Here is a 23,657-nt window from a genome sequence, read left to right as displayed (position 1 = left end):
TAGAAAAAACTTTAATTCACTTATCTTTTTGAGGGTGGGAGAAGATGATCTTTCCGGCTAGCCGAAAAATCATCTTCTCTCTGCCTAAACTACTAATTATTATAGATCTACTTTCTATTTCAATAAATCTTTGTCAAAAATTTAATTTCAAATTGGGTCTTTTATGATTTTATCATATTGGAATAAATCTTAAGGTCGTTGCTACCTCTTTTGTTTTGATTTTTAGATCTACCAAGTATCTTTAGTGTTTGATCGTTCTTCAAATTCATGTCTTTGTAGATCTAAAATAGAAAAATTTGTGACTTCTATCTTTATAGATCTAGATGAAGATGATTGATTGTTTTGCAAAAATACTACACTTCAACGGTTCGAGCGGATTTTTCGGCTCATTGGAAGAAGAAGATCAAAATCTCCGTTCGACGGTCTATCTTTATGTCAAGTTTGCGGGATCCATGATTAGACTTCTTTATAATCTTTGCTTGTATCACGTTTATTGCCTTTTATTTGTCGCTACAACTTTGAAAGATCATATGAAAAAAAATATTATTGTTATATGGCTTTCATCCTTATATTGTTATCTTCATCAATAGAACTATCGTTGGAAAAAAAAATTAGTTAATATAATTGTAAAAATACTGGCATAAGATGTATTTGAAGTTTTTTTTCATAATCTTTGACCAAGTTAAACAAAATAAAATTTTGTGAATATATAATTTAAATTTAAAAATCTTCAATATAAATTTAATTTTTTTTTTAGAAAAAAAAAAACAAAAGGAGAAAAATATTCTATTGTTCCTTTAACACTTTAAATAATAAGTGCAGTTGGGCTTTCAATTTGAATTAGGTGTTCGATTCAGGGTCATGGGGAATGGGCTCGACATTCGACTTGTCTAGCCTCATTTGACTTCTAATTCAGTTTTGTTTTCATAATCTTTGACGAAGTTAAAAAAGTTTAGAGAAATTATGTAAAATATTTTCTCATTTAATTATTAATTTTGGATTTATAGTATATTCTGATTGATATTTATTTGGACGTAACTCGCAAAAAATTGTCAAAATATGTCAAATTTTTGAAAATACATTTTTATATTAAATAACTTAGTATTTATAAAATTTGTATTCAGCTTCTAAATTTATAGGCCGAGATGAAAAAAGTCAAATTTTAAAAGTGGTTTAAAGTAGGCGATGGAAGATAAAAAAAACTAACCATCAAATTTTCTTTTCTTTTTTCTATTATAAAAAAGGCCTAATCACTCAAAAACCCCTCACCTTTAAACTTTTTTTCAATTCCACCCCGACGTTGAAAATTTGTCAATTTTACCCACTTTTGAATTTTCCGTTTTCAATTGTACCCCAATATTTTAATTTTTGTTAATTTTTTTACTTAAATGATGAAATCATTCAATTAATTAAGTCTAAACATGAAATTAAATTCTTTTTTATTCAAAAAAGTACAAATAAGTCCTTTATTTTTAAAAACTAACTAAAAACCATAATCAAATTAACACTAATTTAAATTCTTAATTAATTTAACTAAATTTAAATAAATTTTAAAAATATATGATTAATATATGCGAGACATGGAGAATGTTTTAAACAAATTTCCAAACGCAAAAGACGTTAATTTAATTTTTCAGGGTACAATTGAAACACAAAAATGCAAAATAGGGTAAAATTGACAAATTTTCAATGTCAGGGTATGATTGAAAAGGGGCTAAAAGGTCGGGGTTTTTTTTAAGACATTAGGCCTATAAAAAAACAGTTTAAAAAGTAAAAGTCTACCATTTTATCATTGATGATAGCCAATTTTTATTTTATTAAATTACCTTTTTACATTAATTAAAATAAAATTATTGTACCTTTTTAAAAAATTATTTAAAATTTTAATACTAAAAATGTTTAAAAAATATTTCAACAATAAAGGTAAAAATATTAGTTAGATTGTTACAACTTTATTTTTTATTGATAAAGTTTACATATTTGTTTTTTGTAAAATTTGTTTGAGTTTTAAAAAGTCGAGTTTGTCTTTTTCTTCTTTATGTATATAAAAAATTATATGTAGTTTCATGCACATTAAGTGAATTTATCTCATAAATTATATTTACGGATTTTTATTATTGAATTTTTTTGATATTATTTAAGATTACTTGCATATAAAATCAGATAACCACAACCTTTTACGTTGTAGCGCTTTAAGTACAATTTTTAATACTTGACAGATAAAAATCAACATTTCATTTTATGGCATTTTCAAGCACCAAAATATTTTTGGCTTAATAGAAAAATTAATTTAAACTTTTATGATTTTTGCAATTTTATCTAAATTCTTTAATTTTTGCGATAATATCCCGATTTATTAGTTAGTTTCTATTCTAGCTAATTTTTTTCTAGTCAATTTAATTGTTTTAATTTTTAGTTGAAATTATAAATTAACTCCGTAATAAACAAAACTTTTTTTTTCAGAATTTTGAAATTCAACTTTTTATATTAAAAAATAAAAAATAATATTAAAATCCAATTGTAAATTCTCTTACTTTTTCGGTTGTTAAAAAAAAAATGAATCTCGAACTAAAAATGACCGGAAAAGAGAAATAAATCTAATAAGTATTGAGTGATTTATTTAAAATTTACATTTATTGAAAAAAATGACTGAAATTGCAATAAAATGTTTAGTTTATGATATTTTAACAAAATAAAAATAAAAAGTTAGAATAAAATTATAACAATATGCAAAAATTTGGATTTATTTTAGTGCTAGGCAATTTTTATTTTTTCATATTAAACAATGCCGTTTTAATGATTTGTAATTGGACTGACTGAAATGATATTCATAATGATCTTGTGTTGTAAAAGCCAAAAAGAAATGAAAGTAAATTTTTTTTATTTCAAAATCTTAAATATTATACTTAAACCCCCATTAACACACAAAGTGTTACTCCCTCCGGTTCATTATATTTGTTGCATTTAAAAAAAATAAATTGATTCATAATATTTATTATTTTATAATATAAAGAGAATATTAATTGCTAATTTTTTCATTTTTGCCCCTCATTAATTTATTGAAAGAATATAAAACAAATAAAAATAGCTGTTATAAATATAAATAAATTTCGATGTAGAGATAATTTAATATAAATATTTATAAATTAAAATATATTAATTGTTTTTGTAATTTTTACGTTAAAGATAAATACGATAAATATTATATACCGGAAGGAGTATTATTTATAAAGAAAAGCAATTGATGGAACAACGGAAATAGTGAAGAAACTAGAAAGCAAATTAGGAAGGTTGGTCATATTAATTAAAGAAAATGATGGATCACGACGTTTTTTCTTCTATTAATGTCATGATCTGTCACGGCCCGGACATTTTATGATGCAGCAAACTATTCACATCCATCTGGACATGATAAATTCTTTCTTTTCTGAAACAGAAATTATGTTTCACTATATAATGTCTAATAAAAAAATTTATTTTCGGCAAAAAACCTATCCAGTTCGAGTGAGGATTATTTTGAATGTAAAATATTTAAAGGTGTCATTTTATAGTTGAAATCCGTTCAAGACACGGTATGGTCAAACAAAACAAAATGTCTAATTATGAGATGGCTTATATTTTCACTTATATAACTCGAAATTGGTCTATTCATAAAGTTAAACTTGCTGATCACTTTGCTCAAATATAAATTGAGTTTCAGAGTAATAAGTCTAACACATAACCTAACCACCAAAATAACTTTCCAACTGCCAGCTGCCCCCTAATTATATCAAAATCCATTCTAAAAGTGATTTACAACAGTATCAATCATAAATGACAAATTAATAATAAAAATTTGAACGTAAATCATATTCGTAAATCAATGAGCTTATGAGACACTCGGTGATGAAAAGTAACCTGAAAACTCAAAAATATGAGATTAGCAACATGATTATTATTCATAACAATAGAAGTTATGTGTGTAGTTGAGTGTCTTTCCAAAACTACGAGTCATTAATATCATTATAATTATTTATCTCGATTAATTTTCACTACCTATTATGAATTAGGGTTTGGATTTAGGGTTTAGGATTTATTTAACTTGGTATAAAAGTAATTTGGCTTTATCAGTGGGTGTTGGTCCAAGTGGTAAGCGGTTTGGTATCGCTTAAGTAAGGTCTCGGGTTCGAGTCTTGTGAATGCAGAAAATTCCCACTGGCAGACTCACCCACCATGTCAGGTGCGCGCCGCGGATCAGACCCGAATTAGTCAGGACGCGGGTCAGATCCGGATTAGTCAGGACGAAGCCCTGAAAACCGAATGGACTAACCAAAAAAATAAAATTAATTTGGCTTAATCTCTTAATTTGCAATACGGTTTCGACTAAGCAACTATACACATCTAATTTGTTCAACCATTATCTTTGCACACATTATTTGATCCCTTAACTCACACATTTTTTTAGAAGAAATGTAGGATTTTATTGCAGCACTAGAAACAAAATATTACAATTTAAACATATAGCTTCTTGCGAATATATTAACAGACAAATAAATAAACAAAAGTTGCAACCCTCTTACACGATCAATGAGATAGAATTCCCGATGATAGCAATATGAAATCGAAAATTACAAATTGTTGATAAAGCATCACAATGTCTTCTGCAATCAACTGATCTGGATTTCGTCAATTGGACATTAGATTCAAAGTGCACTTTATCAAAAATACAATTTGCAGTTCTGATAGTTTCAACCTGAATTGTTCAACTGGATTATATCTTTGAATGAATTCAATTGAAAACCTAAAAACAAAAATTCCATCATAAACGATTCAAATTTGCACCGCATTAAAAGATCCACAAAGGGAACATCAAATCCCATAAAAGGGCAATATAATATAAACTCCATAGAAGGAGAAATAAGAACAACCATAAATAAAAAACAAAAAATAGCAAAAGACAACAATAAAATATAAAAGATGTAAATAAAAAATTGAATAAAGGAACATGAGACCACCGCCGATCAATATTTTGATCGGCGATGGCCTTGAAAGAGGCCAAGAATAAGGTTAGATTTTTTGTTTGGAGATGACGGCTGTGCTAGGGTTTTTTTTCCGATTAACTCACACATCTTCAAACAAAAGATTTGTAACGTACTTATTTAGTTTTACAAACCCTAATGCTGGGTTAATTACGATACAACTGTATAAGAGCGGAACTATTTGAGAGGATAAAGGGGCAACTGCCCCCTAATAATTTTTTTCCTTCAAAAAGCAAATTTTAAGTTTTTATAAAATATGGTTACTAAATTTTTATTTTTTTACAATTTGTCCCCTCAAAGAAAACGTACGATCACGTCCCCTTATATTTAAAGGCATCAAAGCCTTGAACTTTCGATCTTCTTCCTCTCTCTTTTTTTGCCTGTGTTAGCAACGTAAATTTAGCTTGCTAGTGCACTTATCTCGGAGCGAGGGGCCGTGTAAAGTTTGTATGTAGCTCGGGTGGGAATCATGGGTCCCTACGCATTGGATTGGTTCTTTTACCTCGAATGAACTTCTTAATATGACTGGTGAAATTTTGGTTATTCGTGCTTTTTTTAGTAGGTTTATGAGCCGGGCTTTATTATTATTGAATTTAGGGATTTTTACACAAATATCGGAAAAATAGAAAATGTTTATAAGACAAATTAGCTCATAATCTATTTTTTAAAAAATATTTACAAAAATATTATCTTTTTGTATACAAAATTACGATTTTGTATAAATTCAATACAAATTTAGTATATAAATCAAATAATATACGTATATTTTTTTTATGAACACAATTTCATTGTATATGATCCGAATTATATACGTTTTTCTTAGAAAATTCAGATTTGAGGATATCAGATTTGACAAGCGGCAGTGCTATGAAGGCCGACGAGCGGCGGCGATGTGAATAAATGGCAAGCGGCGACAATCCTCTTGAAGACCCGCGGGCGGCGGTGGGGTAGAGGAGCTGACGAGCGGCGAGACAGTGATACACAAAATCGCAAGTGTACGATATCGATAAATCAAGTAATATAATGATAAGTAAAAGTCGAACCCACGAGGAATTGAATCTAGTACCAAAATAGTTAACTAATTATTATTTGAACTAACGAATTTGATTGATTTGATTTTTAATTAATTAAACTAAAACTGAAAATAAAATAAGGAAATACGATGATAAAAAGCAAACCTAGAATATTGTTTTCATATGGGAAATCCTTCAAATCTTTATCTAATCTCTATCAATCCTAACTTTAATTATTCTTTGCAATGGCGGATAGATCTAACCTCGTTAACCCCCTATTTCGTAGACGATGTTAACCTATCGTTTATAACCCGATTACCCCGAATCGTCCTTACTGTCACGGCTTAGAGGACAATAGAAAATAATCCGACAATCATAAACAAAGCATTAAGAAAAGTTATCCACACATGCCACGCAACGCAAACATAGTGGACGGACTCATGTTTTATAATTACGTTCTTATTATCTTTTCCAACCAACTTGCTTTAATGACGTTTACTCACAAATCGATTTTCAATCATGTAATTGGTGATCAAGTAATTACAAGCATTAATCCCAATAATAAGAATTGCAAGAATAAAGAAAGATAGAATATTAAATTTCAGATTTGAATTAAACCCATACTACTCACAATATCCTAGATTTAATAAATTTAGCTAGACATAATTGAAGAAATCAATAAATCAAAAGTAATGAACATAATTAAATAATATGAAAGAAAATACTTGAATTAAAAACCTGGAATTATTCGGAACACAAGTCTTCGAATCAAAGCTTCGAAGAATTAAGACTTGAAAATAAACTAAGGACTAAAAGAAAATTAACCTAAGACAAATTGTTTGTAAAATAGAAAATAATGAAAAACTAGATAGAATACATGATCTTGAGATGTCTTTATATAGTAGAAGAGTCCTTGATGTGTTACAAGAGTTGTAGTTGAAATCGGATCCAAATCCGCGTTGAAAAAGGATTTTCACGTTTTTAGGTTCGTAGGTAATCCGGGCCAGTTCCTCAATAGTGCCTGGTTCCTAGGAACTCGGCACTTTTGAGGAATTGGCCACAAAGGATTCGCAGAAAGTAATCCGGGCCAGTTCCTCAATAGTGTCTGGTTCCTAGGAACTAGACACTTTTGAGGAACTAGGCACTTTTTCCAGCTTTTCTCCAATTTGCTCCAAATTGCTACGCATCACTCCATACGCATAAACTTACAAAATAAACACCTTCCAAGCATAATATCCTTAAAAATATGCAATAATACTATATCAAATACTTGGAAAAACCCTATATAAAATATGCGTATCAAACTCCCTCACACTTAGTTCTTTACTTGTCCTCAAGTAAAGTAGCACATTAATTAAATCAAACTTCACAATCCTAGCATAATAAACTTCCCCGAACAAAATTGACATTAAGCGATCAATAACAAGTTGAAATATATCATTAAATCGAATGACCTTAACTTTGATTAATAAAGTGTATTAACTCAAGTTAAACATTTATTCATAAAAATCAATATTACCCATAACTTAATATCAAACACAAAACTCAACTCTATCATTACCAATTAGTACCTAAGAGTTAAAAAGCATCATAAGAACTTTAAATTTCCAACCACACTCAAACTTTAAAACAAACCTTTTTCCTCACAAGATTTCTCTCAATACGCTCATGTATTTGGGGTATGAATTCACTCCTTGCTATCATGATATAAATTGAACCATAGGCTTGCAATTCAAACAAAATTCTACCACTTGAAAATAAATGACAACATGAATCAATGGGTCTTTAATTTTGGTTGTAATGGGGCTAAGGTTCAAGGTAGGATTTAAGGCTTAAATGAGGTTAAAATGAGTTAAAAATTCAAACAATATTTCTTTATCAATCTCAAGATAATACAATCACTAATTTTTCTCATGAAGCCCAAAACAAGAATTCAATTGCTAATTTTTTTTTTCAAACCAATTTTTTTTCTTTTTCTTTGCTCTATATTTGTTTTTTTTTTCTTTGTAGAAGCTTCTTTTTTTTTTTTTTTTTTTTTTCAATTTCTCTTTGGTTCTTTTCTCTTTTCGCTCATCTTTGAATTTCTTGTCAACTATACTTAGTGAAACATATGTCTTTTTCTTTCAATTTCCTTGCTCAAAATTTTAACTCATTGGGTTATCAAAAAAAGAAAATAAAAGAAGGATAAAAGGTGTAAACATGTGTATAATAACAAGAAAAGGCTAGGCTCAAATTTGGTTAATCCTAATGGGAAATTGGGTAGTCTTTTTAAGTGGGAAAAGAAAGGGTTTTCTAAATGCCCAAATCACACTCATGTCATCACCTATCTCATATGGCCTCAAATTGATTTAGAATTGCAAGTTCTAGCAAATAAATACCAAGTAGCACACTCAAGAAAAAAAAAATTGATACTTTAGGCTCAAAAATCTCACATTCTTAAGTGTAGTTTGTAAAAAGCATCATGTGGTTAGTCCTTCAAAATTCTCAAGAAACTTAATTAAAACCCAAGCAAAATTAACTTTGATAAGAGTTGAAATTTTGGCTATCTTTAAATCACAAGTAATATAGAATTTTGTGCTTAAATGTTATACTAAAAAGTTAATAAAAATTATTAAAACAAAACCAAGCTCATGATTTCAATCAAATACTTTCAACAAACTTAAAGATATCATAATTTCAACTTGACACGGGGATATCTAAACATGCTTCTCAAGTTTTATTTGATCAATTAATGAACTATCTTACTTTTTGACAATCAAAAACTAAGTTCAAAAACTAAAGTTTTCTCAAAATTCTATATTCTACTAAAAACAGAAAATAACTAAACAACACAAATCACCCCCTAAATAAAAATTTTCATTGTCCTCAATGATAGCCACAACCAAATCAAACAATAGAAAAGAAAAAAAATATATTGAGAAGTGAAAGAAACACATACCTCACGCCTCCGGAGAATGGGGTGGTGAGTCAATCATAACATTTAGTGCGCGAAAACAAGCCGCCCACTTCCGATTCGCCCTCCTTTGCTCTCTCCTCATTTCATTCACCGATGTATCAACTTGTCGCAAGGTGTTATCCATAGCGGTAAGCCTCGTATCCATAAGTTGGTTAGATGCTTCCAAATCACCAACACGCCTAAGAATCTCCTCCGTTCCCGCACGCCTTTCACGCCTTGGAACCCTACCTATCTCAACATGTTCTTCCGGAGTGTTACTAGGCTCACCGTCATCACCTTCTACTTCCTCTTCACTATCATCTTCTTGTCCACCTCTCGATAACTTCACCGCTTTTCGCTCAACATAAGGCTTGAAATTCCCATGAGTATCTAGTAACTCCGCTCTCCTAAGAAAAAGAGGACTAATATATTCTTCATCATACTTTGTCATTCCGTTTACCCAAGCCTCATCGTTCAACAACCCTAGGGCTTGGGCAATAGCGGTGACAAAGTGACCGTTGCCAATACGGTACTTTCCATGATTCGCAATATTCACAAAAGTATGAAAAATATAATAAGCAAAATTAACTTTAGGAGCGGCTTTTTGTGCTAAAGGGGCTATAGCAAGAAGTTCTTCTTTTGAAACCTTGTTTGATTCGCTTTTTCCATAAATTGTGTGGCAAAGGAATTTATGGATTAAGAGAATCGAATGGTTTTTAATAAGTGCATTAGAACCTCTTTGTCCTTTCGGAACGGGTACATCCGAAAGCGAACTCCACACATTAGCGCTATCAAAACCCTTAGGATAATCAACTATCCCCTTTTTAGGCACAAAAAAATTAGAATGCATAAAAGTATAATCAATCTCATAATTTACTCCACGCATTCTAAACGAAAGATTTTTGCCATTTTTAGCCGAAAAACAAACCGAAGTAAAAAATTCTAGAGAGAGCTCTCTATAAACCTTAAACTTAGTCTTACTAAACTCTAGCAATTCTAATTTATTCAGACAAGAGTTCAATTCATTAGCTAAACCTAATCTATCAAGCAAAACATCATCAAAGTACTTAGGCATAGTGAAAATTCTATCTCTAAGGCTTTTAAAGCGCTTACCTTCTTCTTCGGAGAAGATGGGGAAAGAAGCTCCCAAACCCGGTCCAAAGTCATCCACTTCTTCCCCTTCAATGAAATTAGAAGTGTTAGCCTTTCCTTTTCCCTTTCCTTTGGCGGTGCTTTTAACTTTTGGCATGGTCGGTAACCTAGAATTGAAGATAGAAAGAAGAAATTTGAAGATGGAAAGTGTTAATTTGATGCTTAGAATGTTTAATTCTAGAGAGAGAAAGCTAGGGTTTTCAATTTTAGAAAGAGAAAAAGAGTTAGGAGAAGAAGAAGAGGGGTGGGTAAGTTTTAAAGAAAAGAAAAAAAAAAAAAAAAAATTTCAAAAAAAAATCGCACAGCTATGGGGTAAAAAAAATAATTCCTGCCGAGTTGGGCAATAATGCCGCTCGGCAGGGGTGGGAACTCGCCAGGACGAGTTCCCAGATGGGACTGCCGGGCGAGTTCCATGGAACTGCCGGGCGGCAGTTCCTAGGAACTCGTCTGGCTTCTCGTCAGAACTGTTCCTGGGCGAGTTCCCAGGAACTGCCGAACGGCAGTTCCTTGGAACTCGCCAAGGAACAGCTCTGCCTGGGGAACTGGCGAGTTCCCCTAAACTGCCGAACGGCAGTTTTGGGGAACTCGGCAGTTCCTCATGAGCTGCTAATTAAAAAAAAATTTGAAAAAATAATTTTTTTTTTTTTTTTTTTTTTGAATAAAATAAAATAACAATCTGGGTAACAAAATAAGAAGAAAATAAGAAGAATACGTGAGTTGCCTCTCACAAAGCGCTCTTTTATAGTCAATAGCTTGACTTTACCTCCCATTTAATCGAAAAGAGCAACGGTTTCGGTGTGATCAACACCTTCATCATGATACACTTTAAGTCTTTGACCATTCACCTTGAATTTGTGATCCGTACCTTCGATTTCTATTGCACCATGTGGAAAGACTTGAGTAATGGTGAATGGACCCGACCAACGTGATGATAACTTACCCGGAAATAGTCTAAGGCGAGACTTAAAAAGAAGCACTTTTTGTCCAACCTTGAATTCACGAGGTTGAATATGCTTGTCGTGCCACCTTTTAGTACGTTCCTTGTATATCCGGGCGTTTTCATAAGCATGAAGGCGAATCTCTTCCATCTCACTCAATTGTAAAAGTCTCTTTTTCCCTACGGCCCCCGCTTCAAAATTTAGCAATTTCATCGCCCAATACGCTTTGTGCTCAAGTTCCACCGGAAGGTGACATGCTTTACCAAACACCACTCGATATGGTGACATACCAAGAGGTGTTTTAAAAGCCGTTCTATAAGCCCAAAGAGCATCATCGAGCTTAGATGCCCAATCTTTCCGTGAAGAGTTAACCGTTGCTTCCAAGATCCGCTTGATTTCTCGATTAGAGACTTCCACTTGTCCACTAGTTTGCGGGTGATAAGGTGTACCTACACGATGAGAAACACCATACTTGGCAAGAAGAGTGGTCATATAGCGATTACAAAAATGGGATCCGCCATCACTAATAATTGTGCGAGGGACACCAAAACGAGTAAAAATATTTTTCTTTAAAAAATTTAGCACATGTTTTGACTCGTTTGATGGTAAAGCAATGGCCTCCACCCATTTAGAAACATAATCCACCGCCACAAGAATGTACATGTTTCCATATGACGATGGAAAAGGTCCCATAAAATCAATTCCCCAAACGTCGAACAATTCGACTTCCAAAATGTTGTTTAGTGGCATCTCATTCCTCTTGGATATGTTTCCCATTCGTTGACATCTATCACATGACATCACATATTTATGGGTATCTTTAAACAACGAGGGCCAATAAAAACCACTTTGAAGTACTTTAGCCGCCGTTCGAGACGGACCAAAGTGACCTCCACATTCTAAAGCATGACAATGATTTAAAATACTTTTTACCTCCTCCCTAGGCACACATCTCCTAATGATTTGGTCGGAACAATACTTGTACAAGTATGGTTCATCCCAATAGTAATGCTTGACATCATGCATAAATTTTTTCTTTTGTTGATAAGTCAAGTCATTAGGAAGAACTTTGCATGCTAGAAAATTTGCAAAATCAGAAAACCAAGGTACCTCACTTGTAGAATGTTGGATGGCGAATAGTTGTTCATCGGGGAATGATTCATTGATTGGAGGTTCATTGTTTGGATCATCCTCACGCTCAAGTCTAGATAGGTGATCCGCTACAAGATTTTCCGCTCCGCTCTTGTCTTTAATCTCAAGATCGAATTCCTGCAATAAAAGAATCCAACGAATTAGTCGAGGTTTAGCTTCCTTCTTAGTAAGAAGATACCGGATTGCCGCATGATCGGTGAAAACAATTGTCTTTGATCCCATCAAATATGACCGAAATTTGTCAAAAGCAAAGACAATAGCTAATAATTCCTTCTCCGTTGTGGCGTAATTCATTTGAGCATCATTGAGAGTGCGACTTCCATAAGCGATAACATGCAATCGCTTATCCCTTCTTTGGCCTAAAACAGCCCCGACCGCGTAATCGCTAGCATCACACATCAACTCGAATGGAAGATTCCAATCCGGGGCGATGATTATAGGTGCTGAAATTAACTCCTTCTTAATTCGATTAAAGGCACCTAAACATTCTTTGTCAAATTCAAAAGTCACATCTTTATTCAAGAGATGGCAAAGAGGTTTAGTAATCTTGGAAAAATCTTTTATGAATCTTCTATAAAAACCCGCATGTCCAAGAAAACTACGGATGCCTTTAACCGAAATAGGAGGGGGTAAACTTTCAATCACCTCAATCTTTGCCTTGTCCACTTCAATTCCTTTTTCAGAAATTTTATGCCCAAGAACAATTCCTTCTTTCACCATGAAGTGACACTTCTCCCAATTTAAAACAAGGTTCGTTTCCTCACATCGCTGCAATACTTGAGAGAGGTTAGCTAAACAATGATCAAAAGAAGAACCAAAAACAGAAAAATCATCCATAAACACTTCTATAAATTTTTCAATCATATCGGAAAAAATGGACATCATACACCTTTGAAAGGTCGCCGGTGCATTACATAATCCAAAAGGCATTCTCCTATAAGCAAAAGTGCCATATGGACAAACAAAAGTGGTTTTCTCTTGATCTTGAGGTGAAATAGGAATTTGCATATAGCCCGAATATCCATCTAAGAAGCAATAATAGGCGTGCCCCGCGAGTCGTTCTAACATTTGATCAATGAAGGGTAAAGGAAAGTGGTCTTTTCGGGTGGCTTTATTTAACTTACGATAGTCAATACAAACACGCCAACCCGTGACTTTCCTAGTGGGAATCAACTCATGTTTGTCATTCTCAATGACGGTTGTGCCACCCTTTTTAGGTACGACTTGCACGGGGCTCACCCACTTGCTATCCGAGATAGGATAAATAATTCCTGCATCTAAAAGTTTGATAATCTCACTTTTAACCACTTCTTTCATATTAGGATTTAACCTACGTGAGTGCTCAATAGTGGGTGAGTGAGAGTCTTCCATGAGAATTTTATGCATGCAAAGAGAAGGACTAATTCCTTTAATGTCGGATATGCTCCAACCTATGGACTTAATGTGAGTTCTCAAAACATGCAAAAGACTAGTTTCTTCCACTTCGCTTAAAGATGAAGAAATAATGACCGGCAAAGTGGAGTTATCTCCTAGGAAGACATAATTTAAGTGCATGGGCAATTGTTTAAGCTCAAGCTTAGGTGGACATGCAATAGATGGTAAGGCCGGTTGTGATTCCCTATGAAGTATTTCATAAATGTGCTCTTCATTACCATGTTTTTCACAAGGACTCACCTCATGATCATCAAAAATCACATCATGCAAAGGTTCATGTTCTATATCAACATATTCATCTACACAATGGTCAATAATGTCTACACGCAAGCAATCCTCATATTCCATGGGATATTTCAAAGAAGAATACATTTCAAAAATTACCTCTTCTTGACCTACTCTCAAGGTCAACTTACCTCCTTCCACATCTATGATGGCTTTGCTAGTTGCAAGGAAAGGTCTACCCAAGAGGAGTGGAACTTCTTTATCTTCCTCCATGTCAAGGACAATAAAATCAATAGGAAATATGAATTTATCGACTTTGATTAGGATATCTTCAAGTACTCCACTTGGGTAAGTAATTGACTTGTCCGCCAATTGTAGAGAAACGGTAGTGTTCCTCATCTCCTTCACCATACCTAATTTCCTGCAAATAGACAAAGGCATTAAATTAATGCTTGCACCAAGATCACAAAGTACCTTACCAAATTCCGTTTCACCAATGATGCATGGAATAGTGAAGCTTCCCGGATCTTTCGCCTTTTGAGGAAGCTTGTTTTGAATGAGTGCGCTACATTCTTCGGTTAGCGTGACCGTTCCCACATCATCAAATTTTCGCTTATTTGAGATGATTTCTTTCAAGTATTTAGCATACTTAGGCATTTGGGAAATTGCCTCGGTAAGCGGAATGTTGATGTGAATCTTGCGGAACATGTCAAGAAATTTGGAGAAATTCTTGTCATCTTCTACTTTCTTCACCCTTTGAGGATAAGGAAGTTTAGGAACATATGGCTTCAAAATTACTTCCTCTCCCTTTTCTTCCGACTTGCCGATCTTGTCGCTTTCCTTCTCTATTACCACCTCATTAGGAACTTTTGGTCCCTCTAGTATGGTTCCGCTCCTCAAAGTAATTGCCTTAGCTTGTTCCTTTGGATTGACCTCGGTGTTGCTAGGCAAAGACCCATTGGTGCGAGTAGACATGGAAAGTGCTAGTTGACCAATTTGATTCTCCAATGATTTGATGGAAGCTTGTTGGTTTTGGAGAAGCGAATCGGTCTTTTGCATGTGTTGCATTAACATGTCTTCCAAACTTGATCTCCTTGGTTCTTGAGGTTGAGTTTGAAATCCGGGTGGAGGCCTCACCACATTTTGAGTGTTGCTCCATGAAAAATTTGGGTGATTTTTCCACCCCGGATTGTAGGTATTAGAGTAGGGATTATTTTGGCCTCTTCCTTGATTAGCCACATAATTGGCTTGCTCCATCCCTTGTACCACGTGAGCATTGTTCATGCTACACTCTTCCATGACGTGATTTCCACCACAAAGGCAACATGTGATTTGCGGAATCATCGCCAATTTGTCGATTTTCTTGGTTAGAGCTTCCACCTTGGCATCTAAAGCTGAAATAGCTTCGACTTCATGGACTCCAACCGGTTTGCGAATTGAGGACCGCTCATAATTGTTGGCCGCCATGGTTTCAATCAAGGCATTGCATTCCTTGGGCTCCTTTGCTCTAAAACTCCCCCCGGACGCCGCATCAAGCATCATCCTTGTTGCTCCGTTTAGCCCGTTGAAGAAAGTTTCTACCACTAGCCAATCCGGAACTCCATGATGAGGGCACTTCCTTAGGTACTCGTTGAACCGTTCCCAAGCTTCATAGAGGCTTTCCAAGTCTTGTTGAGCAAATGTGGTAATAGCCATGCGAAGCTTCGCCGTTTTTGAAGGAGGATAAAACTTCTCCAAAAACTTTTTAGCTAGATCTTCCCACTTAGTGATGGTACCTCGAGGCAAATTTTGTAACCAATTCTTGGCCTTATCCTTTAAAGAGAATGGAAATAAAATGAGATAAATTGCCTCATCTGGTACCCCATTCATTTTGAAGGTGTTGCATAATTCCAAGAAGCTCATAATATGCTCATAAGGATCATCACTAGGCAACCCATTGAATGAGAGGTTGTGAGTGATCATTTGAATGAACGCCGGCTTGATCTCGAAGTTATTTGCGGCGACATGAGGTCTAGCAATGCCCGTTGTGGCGTCATCAAGAGATGGTAACATGTGATGTTTGAGAGATCTATCTTCCTCCATTGTTCCGAGTTCGAATGTGTCAAAATTCAACTCAAAACTTTCTTGTTCAATAGTAAACTCAATACGCCGAAGTGCCCTTTGTGTGGAGATTCGCTCTTTCCGTTGCTTATTTAGTTTCTTGCAAGTTTTCTCAATCTCGGGATTAAAAGGCAATAATTCCTTATCCTTTGAACTTCGCATAAACTAAAGAGCAACAATAGACCTACACACCAAAAGCACAAAAACACCAAAGCGTGAAAACTGAATATAAAAACAGAAAATAAAAGGTGTCCAAAGCAATAATTAATTAAGTTGTATTGATATAAATATCAATTCCCCGGCAACGGCGCCAAAAACTTGATACACAAAATCGCAAGTGTACGATATCGATAAATCAAGTAATATAATGATAAGTAAAAGTCGAACCCACGAGGAATTGAATCTAGTACCAAAATAGTTAACTAATTATTATTTGAACTAACGAATTTGATTGATTTGATTTTTAATTAATTAAACTAAAACTGAAAATAAAATAAGGAAATACGATGATAAAAAGCAAACCTAGAATATTGTTTTCATATGGGAAATCCTTCAAATCTTTATCTAATCTCTATCAATCCTAACTTTAATTATTCTTTGCAATGGCGGATAGATCTAACCTCGTTAACCCCCTATTTCGTAGACGATGTTAACCTATCGTTTATAACCCGATTACCCCGAATCGTCCTTACTGTCACGGCTTAGAGGACAATAGAAAATAATCCGACAATCATAAACAAAGCATTAAGAAAAGTTATCCACACATGCCACGCAACGCAAACATAGTGGACGGACTCATGTTTTATAATTACGTTCTTATTATCTTTTCCAACCAACTTGCTTTAATGACGTTTACTCACAAATCGATTTTCAATCATGTAATTGGTGATCAAGTAATTACAAGCATTAATCCCAATAATAAGAATTGCAAGAATAAAGAAAGATAGAATATTAAATTTCAGATTTGAATTAAACCCATACTACTCACAATATCCTAGATTTAATAAATTTAGCTAGACATAATTGAAGAAATCAATAAATCAAAAGTAATGAACATAATTAAATAATATGAAAGAAAATACTTGAATTAAAAACCTGGAATTATTCGGAACACAAGTCTTCGAATCAAAGCTTCGAAGAATTAAGACTTGAAAATAAACTAAGGACTAAAAGAAAATTAACCTAAGACAAATTGTTTGTAAAATAGAAAATAATGAAAAACTAGATAGAATACATGATCTTGAGATGTCTTTATATAGTAGAAGAGTCCTTGATGTGTTACAAGAGTTGTAGTTGAAATCGGATCCAAATCCGCGTTGAAAAAGGATTTTCACGTTTTTAGGTTCGTAGGTAATCCGGGCCAGTTCCTCAATAGTGCCTGGTTCCTAGGAACTCGGCACTTTTGAGGAATTGGCCACAAAGGATTCGCAGAAAGTAATCCGGGCCAGTTCCTCAATAGTGTCTGGTTCCTAGGAACTAGACACTTTTGAGGAACTAGGCACTTTTTCCAGCTTTTCTCCAATTTGCTCCAAATTGCTACGCATCACTCCATACGCATAAACTTACAAAATAAACACCTTCCAAGCATAATATCCTTAAAAATATGCAATAATACTATATCAAATACTTGGAAAAACCCTATATAAAATATGCGTATCAGACAGCGAACACATGACAATGGGTGGGGGCGGCAGATTTCGGCTGCGGAAAATATTGGCAAAGGCAAACTTTATAAGGTGAAGGTTTATGGTGGTGGTGGCTAGTAGTGGAGGAAAAGAAAAAAATTAGGTTTTGAAAAAAATAAAAAAATTAAGAAGATGAAGAAAAGATAGTATTTTTTTGGATATTTTTAAAAACGCTATATTATTTGTAAAGAGAAAAAGAAGATAGATTTTTGTAAATATGTCGTTTTTTTTAGTATAGGGTGTAAATTTCTCTTGAATAATTTAGTAACTTTTCAGACCATCGAAGTTGTTGCATCTCTATAGTACGTTATCACATATGGCAATTTATAAATTTTTATAAACATGTTATTATGTAACCGCATATAATAAAAAAATTATATTCGAAGAACAAAATTTTATATGAATTGTCAATATTGCACGCACAACAACTGCCATAATGACATTTTCCCTTCCCTGGAAATAGACAAGCAACAATAATAATAAGATGTAGAATCTAGATTCATGTAATTATATGTATAGGACATTTGGGAACGACTTTTAAATAGAATATAAATTCCAATTTTGTTTTCTAATAATTGAAGAGTAAAGTATTTGTAAAGAATAGGACTCGCGATTTCGATAAAATGCTGCCCATTGAACTATATATAACTCGTTGATAATTCTAAATACTTATCTCATCTTAGAAATTAAAATATAAAATTACTATTCAATATATATTGATATTTTTCTTTTTTTTTCCTCTCTAATTAAACCATCTTTGTTGAAACCTTGGATGAGAAATCAGTAAATTCTGGCCTTAGGCCAAAAAATTGTCGTTTCTCCGCCTTTGTATATGTTTTTTATATGTTTTTTTCAATAAGTTACTATATGGTTAATAAAAGGCCTAATTATATAAAAACCACCCACCTTATAACTTTTTTTCATTTATACCATGACCTAGAAAAATGTTCAATTGTACCCTATTTTTGATTTTTATGTTTCATTTGTATCCTAAAATTAAAAAATTTAATAATTTAATTAATTTAAGGATGAAAATATTAAAAACAAGATACATAAATGATTAATATTAATGTTTTATCAGAATATAGGTTAAAGGACTAATTTAAACTCTTTTTCAAAAGAAAATAGGTCAATTTAACTCATTAGGTAGAGATAAAACATAAAAATCGAAAATAGGGTACAATTGAAAATTTTCCTAAATCATGGTATAAATAAAAAAAATTACAAGTTGGATGGTTTTTAAGAAATTAGGCCTTAATAAAATTAAAATATTTATATTATATTTTACACATTTTTAAAATGCAATAGACCAACATAGATATATAAGAATTTAGCAACATGATTATTATACATAACAAACTAGAAGTCATGTGTGGTTGAACGTCTTTCCAAAAACTACAAGTCATTAATATCATAAAAGAATCATGACAATTTACAGAAATTGAGTTGTAGGTTGTGATGAATATAATCAAATTAATTATATGCATGTGATGATAAATTGTCTTAAATGAACTCTCATCATTTAGATGATTAAATCAACAATAAATACGTTTCTTTCTTCACATTTCGGCAAGCTTTGTTGTCTCTCTATAAAAAGTAAGCCTCGGTGTACTTCAAAATCCCAAAACAGAAGAAGAGTCACTGTGAACAAATGGAGAAGATTAATCAAACTACTGCACCAAAAAATATTGAATCAATGGAAGAAAAAGATTATGAAGTTGAAGAGAATAACTGTAAAAGCAATGAGATTGAGCTGATGGCCAAACTCCGTCTCTTCAGAGTCGCTCTTGAAACACAACAATTCTTTTCCAAGGTATTTTCTAACTTTAAATCGGTTTAGATATACGACGAACATGCAAAGTATGAACTCGGACTGGATAAGAAATTCTCGTGATACAATTTTTAAGTTGTTGCTGCCATGGTTTTAGTTTGGTGTTCTTTTCTTGGTTTGTTATTATTTTTCTTTGTTTTTGGTTTGGGTTGAAACAGTCTAAGATCCGAACCTTTTGAACGATACATTTGGCATATATTCTCCAAAAAGTATGGAGTCTAGCTTTGGTCACGAACAAATTAGAAAAATTGTGTTTTTTGTTTTACTTATTTATTTTCCTCACGAAATCATTTGAAAAAAATATTCCACTTTAGAGGTTAAGGAATTTTGGCTAATATACTCACACAGTTCTTGATAATTAACTTGGTGGGAAGTTGGTAAAAATTTATGTCGCTTACCAAACTTTCGTTAATTGGATATTAAATTTTATAGTTTACTAAATTTTTACTAAATTATAAAATGAGTATTATATTTAATTTTGTTTTATTTATCTACTAAAGTTGTACATTTTATTTCACCGGACGTCACTAACCGGAAATTAATGTCAATTTATATTGGCATATTCAACGTAAAATGCCATGTCATTTAAAATTTAATATTTTTGAAATAAAATTTATTGTTCCATATTCTTTTGAAAATAAAATTTATAGTTTGATGATCTTATTGAATTTATATTTATAATTAAATAATATTTTTCCGACATGTAATGATTACCCGGTTCGGTAACTAAAAGAACAAAATAAAATATAAGTAGTTTTTTATAACTTAGTAAAAATTCAATGAGCTACTGAATTTTATACCCACCATTAATCTGTTTCAAAGCAGAGCTCAATTTTAATTTTATCATTTATCGGAAATTAATTGTAAATGTGTACTAATAATTGGTTTTCCATGAATTTTTATATATACATATATATATGGCCTGATTAGTATTCCAGAAAAGTCTTAGTCCTACTATTAGTCAACGAAAATTCATTAAAAACACTGAGATTTTAAAACTAATTCCAGATAACCTTAAAAAGATTTAAAATTTATATTCTTTTAACTGTGCATGATTGAGATCGGTGCAATAACTATATTTATCTTACTACATGACAAAATTTACCGCCTACTTTCAGACAAAAACAATTAAAATATAATGTATTAATATTAATGATTCAATTATAATTTTAATTTTTGGTGCGTAGGAAATAGATGACATGACACTGAGAAGATTTCTCCGAGCTCGTGATTTAGATGTGAAGAAAGCTTCTGCTATGTTCCTCAAGTACCTGAAATGGAGAAAGGATTTTGTTCCAAATGGTTCAATTTCCCCATTAGAAATACCAAATGAAATTGCACAAAATAAAATGTTTATGCAAGGTTCTGATAAGAGAGGACGTCCCGTTACTGTTCTCTTTGGAGCTAAACATTTTCAAAATAAAAATCCTGATGAATTCAAGCGTATGAATAAGCCTAGCTAGCTGTTTTTAGTTTAATTATTTTATCTTTTTACTGATGCATTTATGGGTTAATCAGCTGAAATTAGAGTTGATTAAGTCTATTTAATCTTTTTACTGCCTTGGTCTCTTAGCTTTGTCAGGTTTTAACTGTTGTTATGTGTAAATCTGTACAGGTTATGTAGTCTGCGTCCTCGATAAATTATGCGCCAGGTACAATTATATTATATTTCTTCATCATTTTACCGTTTAGATTGCAGCTTTTACAGATTAGTGAATAACTTAAAATGCATCAGGGTTCCAGCAGGGCAGGATAAATTTGTCGTGATCGGAGATCTTAAGGGTTGGGGGTATGCGAACTGCGATATCCATGGATACCTCGCAGCTCTCTGCATTTTGCAGGTAATACATCAATTATAATTGATTCTGTTTGCTGCTTTTTCAAAGTGAAAAATAATTCTGATGAGTAGAATCTGAACTTGCAGGACTACTTTCCTGAGAGACTAGGGAAATTGTTCATTGTGCATGTTCCTTACATTTTTATGGCAGTCTGGAAACTAGTTTACCCTTTTATCGACAACAACACCAGGAAGAAGGTACGTTTTCTTTGATTCATATGTACAACGCTTCTCCAACTATTTTCTTGGCAGCGCCAGCATCTCGAAATGTATATGGATGTAATCTGCATTTCGCGACCCTGATTGATATATTATAATGTTTCTGCGTTTACTTGCAGATAGTATTTGTGGAGAACAAAAAGTTGAAATCGACTCTCCTTGAAGATATTGACGAGTCCCAGATCCCGGAAATATATGGAGGGAAACTTCCATTAGTTCCAATCCTGACAAACGGCAAATAAAGTACCTGGAGCTGGGGGAAGAAACAAAACATTGCTCAAAACTGCAGATCCTAAGGACATATAGTTTATATATAAATAAATTAGAATAATCTAAATTTTGGATTAAACATGATTATCTTGTAGGGTTTATTTAGTAGTAATACTATGCAACCCATTCTGAGATCCTCCCCTATTTTTATCATATTATCCGTGTGTGTATATATGTATAAATATATTTCAAATGGATAAGTACAAAAAATATTTTTTTTTTAATTCTTGGTGAAAAGATGTATGTTCATTATTAAAAGAAAAAAATCAAAATTTAAATGACATAAAATATATTTAATATTTATTTTGTTTTTTTTTCATCTCATTTAATTTTTTATTTATCCTATAAATGGTAATGATATTTTTTTTTAAAAAATCACTTTTAATTTATAAAAGAAAAATAAACATAATATAAAAATATAAAGAAATTTTTTAAATTAGCCATTAAAAAATAAAGTTATAAAATGACGCAAATGGAGTATTATTTAAAAATTAAATTACATTAAAGTATTTCATAAACTTTCAAGAATGCCATGATATATGATGTCACCGTATATAATTAAAAAGTTATTCCATGTTGGAGATCTACTTATTATATGCTGTTAATAATATGGCACGTATCCATCAAACGAAAAAAAAAATGCACTTACAGACAAATGCCATAATGATATTTTTATTTCTAGCAACAATAACAGTAAGATGTAGATACATGTAACTATCGGTACAAATACCAAATATTATTAAAAGGAAAATTTGTTGGCCACCGAATTGATATACAAATTTTTTTTTTTGAATCTATATACAAAGCTATTTAATAAATATATAGTTTGAAAATTAATCAATAAAAAAGATAATATGACAAAATTAAAAATAATACAAAAAATATATTTCAATAGTAATACTTACATTACAAAAATCTATTACTTTTGATAAACAAAAAAAATAAAATAGACGAAAAATATCCCAACAAATTATGCTTTAGAAAAACAAATCGAAATGTTGTGTATAGCTATTTTAGGGAGTAACTCAAATAATTAGGAATAATTATAATGTCTAACTTATCAGTGTCAGAATTTAAAAAATTATTTATAGATGCTAAATTTTACTTGGCTGAATCATTTTTTACATTAAATAACACAGCATGCAACTTTTTAAAAAATATATATAGACCAAACGATTTATTATTTGGTCTAATTTTGAAATAAAAAAATCATACACTTTCTTTAAGATTTAAAAAAATTAACAAATGTACTTTCGACCCTCTGATAATTAATACATACGGTGGATCAAAAATTTATTAATTATTAGAATTATTAATTTATTGAATTTATATAAAAAAAATATAAAAAATATTTTAAAGCATCTACATTAATAGACCTAATGTTAATATTATATTATAAAAAAACTAACTAAATACACTTTACAATCACTGAATTTAAAAGAAATAATTTTATATTCAATTTAAAAAATATCAATTGATATCAAATTCAAAAATAATTATTAAGAAGTTGTATTCATAAAATAAAATAATTTTTAATATTTTTTATACTGGAGATACTTTACTTATTTTAATTTGTTTATCTAATAACTTCTTTTAAAATTTCTCAAAAGAATTAGAAAATTATGATTTGATGGTATTTTAACTTCCATTTTATGAATTAAGGTTAGTATTGTCTCAAATAAATCATCAATTGTTATATATTTCTTTAAAAAAATCTCTCTAATAATTAATATTCATGAGAATATATTTTAAATTTTATTACTTATTAAATAATAGAATTATTAATTATCCGACGTGAAACGAAGTTGGTTCTCTTAATTTTCTATTAATTATTAGAATTATTAATTT

The 23,657-nt window shown here is 31.7% G+C and overlaps 2 protein-coding genes and 1 non-coding gene across 3 annotated transcripts in view; all 3 read left to right on the top strand.

The window, feature by feature from the left end:
* LOC126675524 (succinate dehydrogenase assembly factor 2, mitochondrial) overlaps positions 1 to 9,766 on the top strand; it is a 28,628-nt gene extending 18,862 nt beyond the window's left edge. The window contains exon 6 of the mRNA XM_056104948.1: positions 9,755 to 9,766. The gene's annotated coding sequence lies outside the window, so the exon portion shown is untranslated. The remainder of the gene's footprint in view (positions 1 to 9,754) is intronic.
* Positions 9,767 to 15,464: 5,698 nt separating this feature from the next.
* On the top strand, positions 15,465 to 15,571 carry LOC126675968 (small nucleolar RNA R71). The gene has a single exon (XR_007640148.1). It is a non-coding gene; the product is annotated as a small nucleolar RNA R71 (small nucleolar RNA).
* Positions 15,572 to 19,214: 3,643 nt separating this feature from the next.
* LOC126675519 (sec14 cytosolic factor-like) lies at positions 19,215 to 22,033 on the top strand. Its single transcript, XM_050370172.2, has 6 exons — positions 19,215 to 19,465; positions 20,671 to 20,926; positions 21,099 to 21,135; positions 21,219 to 21,324; positions 21,408 to 21,518; positions 21,659 to 22,033. The coding sequence occupies exons 1-6, from the start codon at positions 19,304 to 19,306 to the stop codon at positions 21,779 to 21,781; spliced, it is 795 nt and encodes a 264-aa protein (XP_050226129.1). The 5' UTR covers positions 19,215 to 19,303; the 3' UTR covers positions 21,782 to 22,033.
* The last annotated feature ends 1,624 nt before the right edge of the window (positions 22,034 to 23,657 follow it).

The sequence above is a fragment of the Mercurialis annua genome, linkage group LG3 (assembly GCF_937616625.2).
Source record: "Mercurialis annua linkage group LG3, ddMerAnnu1.2, whole genome shotgun sequence".
Classification (NCBI taxonomy): Eukaryota; Viridiplantae; Streptophyta; class Magnoliopsida; order Malpighiales; family Euphorbiaceae; genus Mercurialis; species Mercurialis annua.
The sequence above is the reverse complement of the archived record's forward strand: the minus strand, read 5'-3'. Positions and strand labels throughout refer to the sequence as shown.